At 31.2% G+C, this 7908-nt stretch overlaps 1 protein-coding gene across 1 annotated transcript in view; it reads left to right on the plus strand.

Annotated features, from left to right (window-relative positions):
- LOC111711154 (TRIO and F-actin-binding protein) overlaps positions 1-1350 on the plus strand; it is a 2094-nt gene extending 744 nt beyond the window's left edge. The window contains exons 2-4 of the mRNA XM_023485425.1: positions 327-418; positions 721-1135; positions 1342-1350. Coding sequence (XP_023341193.1) covers positions 327-418; positions 721-1135; positions 1342-1350 — 516 coding nt within the window. The remainder of the gene's footprint in view (positions 1-326; positions 419-720; positions 1136-1341) is intronic.
- The last annotated feature ends 6558 nt before the right edge of the window (positions 1351-7908 follow it).

The following is a 7908-nucleotide window of genomic DNA, read 5'->3' on the forward strand; positions in this document are numbered from 1 at the left end:
GTTGAATATATCAATCCAGTATTTCTGACTGCTGAATGTATATCATCTGATTGTTTATATGTTGAAAGGTTTTGAGAAGGATTGAATTGACATCTATATATTCTATATATTGGTTGAATATATCAATCCAGTATTTCTGACTGCTGAATGTATATCATCTGATTGTTTATATGTTGAAAGGTTTTGAGAAGGATTGAATTGACATCTATATATTCTATATATTGGTTGAATATATCAATCCAGTATTGGAAAAACCTACCCAGTTCCTAGACCTGTCCAAGCTTAAATGGAAACTTTATGGCGGAGAATTAAAATTTTTTTTTCAGCATTTCATCGATGTTTTCAACCAGAAACCATTCCGACTCACCGTCAAGGTTCAAGTACCCGTTCGGGACCATCCAAAGGTAAATAGATTTAGGTTTGCTAATTGGGACCATCCTAAGGTAAATAGACTTAGTTTCGCTAATCGGGACCATCCAAAGGTAAATAGATTTAGGTTTGTTAATCGGGACCATCCAAAGGTAAATAGATTTAGGTTCACTAATCGGGACCATACAAAGGTAAATAGATTTAGGTTCGTTAATCGGGATCATTCAAAGGGTAATAGATTCAGGTTCGCTAATCGGGACCATCCAAAGGTAAATAGATTTAGGTTCGCTAATCGGGACATTCAAAGGGTAATAGATTCAGGTTCGCTAATCGGGACCATCCAAAGGTAAGGTTCGCTAATCGGGACCATCCAAAGGTAAATAGATTTAGGTTCGCTAATCGGGACGATCCAAAGGTAAATAGATTAAGGTTCGTTAATCGGGACCATCCAAAGGTAGATAGATTTAGGTTCGGTAATCGGGACCATCCAAAGGTAAATAGATTTAGGTTCGCTAATAGGGACCATCCAAAGGTAAATAGATTTAGGTTCGCTAATCGGGACGATCCAAAGGTAAATAGATTAAGGTTCGTTAATCGGGACCATCCAAAGGTAAATAGATTTAGGTTCACTAATCGGGACCATCCAAAGGTAGATAGATTTAGGTTCGGTAATCGGGACCATCCAAAGGTAAATATATTTAGGTTCGCTAATCGGGACCATCCAAAGGTAAATAGATTTAGGTTCGCTAATCAGGACCATCCAAAGGTAAATAAATTAAGGTTTGTCAGTCGGGGCTATTAGGTAAACAGATTTAGGTTCGCTAATCAGGACCATCCAAAGGTAAATAAATTAAGGTTTGTCAGTCGGGGCTATTCAAAGGTAAATAGATTTAGCTTCGCTAATCAGGACCATCCAAAGGTAAATAAATTTGGGGTTGTCAGTCGGGGCTATTCAACGGTAAATATATTTAGGTTCGCTAATCGGGATGAACCGAAGGTAAATAGATTTAGGTTAGTTAATCGGGACGATCCAAAGGTAAATAGATTTAGGTTCTATAATCGGGACCATCCCCAGTTAGATAGATTTAGGTTCGGTAATCGGGACCATCCAAAGGTAAATAGATTTAGGTTCGCCAATCGGGACCATCCAAAGGGTAATAAATTCAGGTTCACTAATCGGGACCATCCAAAGGTAAATAGATTTAGGTTCGCTAATCGGGATGAACCGAAGGTAAATAGATTTAGGTTAGTTAATCGGGACGATCCAAAGGTAAATAGATTTAGGTTCTCTAATCGGGACCATCCACAGTTAGATAGATTTAGGTTCGGTAATCGGGACCATCCAAAGGTAAATAGATTTAGGTTCGCTAATCGGGACCATACAAAGGGTAATAAATTCAGGTTCACTAATCGGACCATCCAAAGGTAAATAGATTTAGGTTCGTTAATCGGGACCATCCAAAGGTAAATAGATTTAAGTTCACTAATCGGGACCATCCAAAGGTAGGTAAACAGATTTAGGTTCGCTAATCAGGACCATCCAAAGGTAAATAAATTAAGGTTTGTCAGTCAGGGATATTCAAAGGTAAATAGATTTAGGTTCGCTAATCGGGACGATCCAAAGGTAAATAGATTTAGGTTCGTTAATCGGGACGATCCAAAGGTAAATAGATTTAGGTTCGCTAATCGGGACCATCCAAAGGTAAATAGATTTAGGTTCGCTAATCGGGACCATCCAAAGGTAAATAGATTTAGGTTCGCTAATCGGGACCATCCAAAGGTAAATAGATTTAGGTTCGCTAATCGGGACCATCCAAAGGTAAATAGATTTAGGTTCGCTAATCGGGACCATCCAAAGGTAAATAAATTTAGGTTTGTCAGTCGGGGCTATTCAAAGGTGAATAGATTTAGGTTCGTTAATCACGGTCATTCAATGGTAAATAGGGCTAGGTTTGGGACCTTCTAAAGGAAAATAAATTAAGATTTGGTAAGTGGGACAATTCAAAGGTACAGGGTTACTCACAGAGGACTGTTTGGAATTCATACTCTCTGTTTCCTTATAATTATGATTCCATGCAACGATAAACTTCTCTATTTCTTTGCCAATCATTAGATAATCCATTTAAAGCTCCCATTCAGAAAGCGTACTTTAAACTTGGGATCGACATATTTGAAGGGTCGTTTTTATAGTCTCATCATTTGTGGGTAACCTTGTAAATAGATTTATGTTTGGTACCATCCAAAGTTAAATAGATTTAGGTTCGGTAATCGGGACAATACAAAGATAAATAGATTTAGTTTGGTAATCGGGATCATTCAAAATAAATGTGCGCACTCATTATTAGCACATACTTATATGTGATTAAAGGGAGTGACCGGCAATGTATGGTTGGTTATAGTTAAACTGATAATGTAGTATTGTGAAGAATTTTTTTTTGGATTCATTTAAGACACAGAAAACGTTTTACTAAGTTAGAGCGCAAGGTCGACGTTCAATATCATTCATTTGGGTGGTTAAGTTTAAAGAATTGATTTTTTTAACCACGAAAAATTTTTTTTTTAAATCTACAGAAAACTACTGAGATGTTTAGGAACATAATGCTCATTAGAAATGTTCACAATAAATAAATGTAAGAATCAGTTATTTCTTTTTCATCATTAAATTGAATTTCATATTTTTTATGAATTTGTTCGCAGATTTCTAAAATATTCTTCCAATGTCGTCTTTTCAATGAAAATCCCAATAAATCTACAGAAAATGTTTGTTAACAATGAAATATTACAGAAACTAATAGCTAAATAAAATTGAATATTTTAGATGATAAAAGTTAATATTTATTTTCTCAACCTGTTTCTAAACAACTAATTAGTTTACTGTAGAATTTTTACTACATTTTTCGTCGTCGTTATTAAATAATTTTTTAAAACCCGATTCTCAAAATCACGCCTCAAAAATAAACAATCTGTTAGAATTTTAAAGATTGTATCATCGCTCTTGCTGAACAAATATGCACCGAAAAAACGTCTCATACGTCTCAAATGATTCTATAAAAAATTCTCCACAGTACTACATTCTAAGTTTAACTACAATACATTGCCGGTCACTCCATTTAATACGTTCATATTGTACTTCCTCTCTGGATTTGTATTGCCAGTTAACATGAAGGACAGTGACACATACATAGCGTCCATTGCTCTAGATAATTCTATACAAATAATCTGCATATATATATAATTATATTAACTAATAAAGCAATAATCAGAACAGCTTCTCAGTTTTCATATTTATTAATGGGTATTAATGGAGTATAATTATATTATGTATAAAATAAATATTATCTTGTATAATTAACCTTATCTAGAAAATCTAAAATATCCTGAATATCATATCTCCCGAATATCATATATCCTGAATATCATATATCCCGAATATCATATATCCTGAATATCATATATCCTGAATATCATATATCCTGAATATCATATATCCTGAATATCATATATCCTGAATATCATAAATCCCGATTGTCATACATCCCGAAGCTGCGATATTCGGATACTTTATTAAAATGTTATTTTCCACCGGCTTCCTGAGGCTAGTTTAATATAAATATTATTCGAAAATTGAATAATATGAAAATATCGAATAAAAAACAAAATTTGCAAAATGTAAAGTAAACCTTCACACAATTTTACATTTACATTTATCCTTATCTTTTTTCCCCTCATTTTGAAAACATTCAAAATAATATGATATAAATCAGGACAATTTAGTATTTTTACTTAATTAGATATACGTTTAAAGGGATTTATTTAAAAAAAAAACAATTCTATCTTTAATTTAAAAAACTATGCTGCAGAAGTTTATGCAACGCAGAATTTAGATTTTAAAGACAGAAAGCAAAGATATCTCACTTATCGATAATTAAGTACGGAGAGCCAATGAGAAAGAAACAAAAACCACTGATATCGGATATTTTCTAATATTTATTAATTATCAATTACAATGGATGTATCATGTTCAGATATAGGTAAATATTTACTGTATTATTCTTACGCAAACACACTCATACATACATAGATACATATACATAGATACAAGATACATAGATACATAGATACTTAAAGCTTTATATAAATATATATCTCACTCAAATTGCTAAACCAAATTAATATCGAAGTATATTCATTTAATTTTTGATCTATCATTCTAAATCCATCAAATAAATTGTAATGAAACTTAAATACTAGGCTTTTCGGGCGCTTTGCGCCCATCTTCTATTCAAACTTTTAACTGTGGCTTTATCTGTGAGCATCTTCTCTTTGTACAGTATAAAAAAATAAAAAAAGTTTGCGGATTTCATAATATTTTTTAGCGCATTTTCAAAAATTAAAAAACTTAAAGCACAAATTTTTGAAATTTTGATCATTCGTAAACGCGAGGTCCCACATGACGTTTATTGGATACAAACAGACAGACAGACAGACAAGCAAAGTAAATGGATGTAAATCGAAACAAAAGGATAGTGTAAGTGGATAAGTAAGTAAGTGAATAAAATAAGTAAATGCATAAGTGAGTAAGTGAATAAATAAATAAGTGAATAAGTGAATAAGTGAATAAGTGAATAAGTGAATAAGTAAATAAGTGAATAAGTAAATAAGTGAATAAGTGAATAAGTGAATAAGTGAATAAGTGAATAAGTGAATAAGTGAATAAGTGAATAAGTGAATAAGTGAATAAGTGAATAAGTTATCTCTTTTTGAAACCTTAAACATATAACTTAATAACACAATCTGTAATTTAGCAAACAACAGAATTTCAATGCTTCCAACTACATCTTGAAATTTATAGTTGAACCCTATTTTTTTATCTATCTATTTCTGTCTATCTACCTATCTATCTATATATCTTTCTATTTATCCATCTATCTATCTGGTACCCAGTGTGTACCCAACGTATATCTCGTATAGGTGTGTTTGGTCCGAGTAATGAACGAGGTTGCGAGGGGGGAATCGAGGCAGAAAATCCCCGAGAACTGTTTCCCGAGTAAATGTCGTCTTTTCGCGAGGACATTTTTCCATTTTTTATATTATTATTATACTATTATACTTTTAAACCCCGAGAAGGGGCAAAGAGGGTAGGGGTTGGTTGATGGATTTTAGATTAAGGTTTTGATATTTTAACTTAAAAATAATTTATAGAATTTCTATAATTTGACTAGGAATGTATCTCCCCTCGATCCAATATTCAGCACGGCGTAAAGAATTCGTACAAACCACAGGGGGCAGTTTACGTTTAATTTGACTTATGTCTCAATCTAACAAAATACCTGAAAAAAATTCCGTTTTTATAAAAATTTGATCCATAATTGTCAGCTCGGGGTTTTGTTCAATTTTCTTCGCCTGTCTAAAAGGACAGAAAAATGATGGAACTTAATTTTAAAATATATTGAGAAAAGAGAGAGTGGGTTAATAGATCCTGGATGAATAGGATGGATAAATTTAAAATAAAATGTCGGATAAATAAATGAAGGAATAAATTAAAATGACGGAAGAAAATGTAGATTATAGATCAAGATAAAAGTGTAGACAAATAAATGGATTAAAATATAAATATTTGGAAGGATAAATGGATAAAATGGACGAATAAAGAAATAAATGGATGAAAAAATACGTGGACGAATAGATTAGTAAATGGACGAATAATTAAATACATGGACGAATAATCAAATTCATGGACGAATAATTAAATTCATGGACGAATAATTAAATACATGGACGAATAATTAAATTCATGGACGAATAATTAAATACATGGACGAATAATTAAATACTTGGAAGAATAATTTAATGCATGGACGAATAATTAAATATATGGAATAATAATTAAATACCTGGACGAATAATTAAATACATGGAATAATAATTAAATACCTGGACGAATAATTAAATACATGGAAGAATAATTTAATACATGGACGAATAATTAAATACATGGAAGAATAATAAATACATGGACGAATAATTAAATACATGGACGAATAATTAAATACATTGAAGAATAATTTAATACATGGAAGAATAATTTAATACATGGACGAATAATTAAATACATTGACGAATAATTAAATACATGGACGAATAATTAAATACATGGACGAATAATTAAATACATGGACGAATAATTTAATACATTGAAGAATAATTTAATACATGGACGAATAATGAAATACATGGACGAATAATTTAATACATGGAAGAATAATTAAATAAATGGACGAATAATTTAATACATGGAAGAATAATTTAATACATGGACTAATAAATGAATAAAAAGACGAATAAATAATTACATGGACTATTAATCATGAACTAGTAGATAAAAAAATGGACGATTAAATCATAGACTATTAGATAAAAAATGGACGATTAAATCATGAACTAGTAGATAAAAAAATGGACGATTAAATCATGGACTAGTAGATAAAAAAATGGACGATCAAATCATGAACTAGTAGATAAAAAAATGGACGATTAAATCATGGACTAGTAGATAAAAAAATGGACGATTAAATCATGGACTAGTGGATAAAAAAATGGACGATCAAATCATGAACTAGTAGATAAAAAAATGGACGATTAAATCATGGACTAGTAGACAAAAGATGAACGATTAAATCATGGACTAGTAGATAAAAGATGAACGATTAAATCATGGACTAGTAGATAAAAAAATGACGATTAAATCATGGACTAGTAGATAAAAGATGAACGATTAAATCATGGACTAGTAGATAAAAAATGGACGACTAAATCATGGACTAGTAGATAAACTGGACGATTAAATCATGGACTAATAGATAAAAAATGGACGATTAAATCATGGACTAGTAGATAAAAGATGAACGATAAAATCATGAACTAGTAGATAAAAAAATGGACGATTAAATGAACGATTAAATCATGGACTAATAGATTAAAAAAATGCACGAAATATGAATAAATAGGCGATTAAATAACGAATACAGTTAGATTATTTCTCCTAGTAGAATTTGTAGTTTGAAAAATTTGCAATGGCAAAGACTCAATTTCTTTGCGGTAAAATGATAAAAATACTAACAGGAATAGAATTTACAATAACTCACGAAATAAATTTATGAATGTTAAATATGTAGAACCCCCCTGCAGGAACCAAGGCTAGTAGCACCCTCAAGGCGAATTCCAAATTGACACCAGGCAATTTAGATTTGATTCGCTCTCAATTTATCTCTCTATACTCAAATATTCTCCTTTTCCATCCTTACTCTTTCATTTAAACTTTTCGTCTAATTTTTTTTATCTTTTCAGGTTTTCATACTCAAAACTTTTGATAAATATCTATGATTTTGATGGTTAATGTATATAAAATTCGGTGATGGTGATGGACCAAACCTCTGTAGAGTAAAAAAGTAGATGTTAGTTCCACATTTATTGAAAATATATTTCGGTCTGGGTTAACCCTCGTCAGTTCTAACGATATAATCACCATCAAAATCGCTA

This window comes from Eurytemora carolleeae, unplaced genomic scaffold (assembly GCF_000591075.1).
Source record: "Eurytemora carolleeae unplaced genomic scaffold, Eaff_2.0 scaffold239, whole genome shotgun sequence".
In the NCBI taxonomy this organism is placed as follows: domain Eukaryota; kingdom Metazoa; phylum Arthropoda; class Copepoda; order Calanoida; family Temoridae; genus Eurytemora; species Eurytemora carolleeae.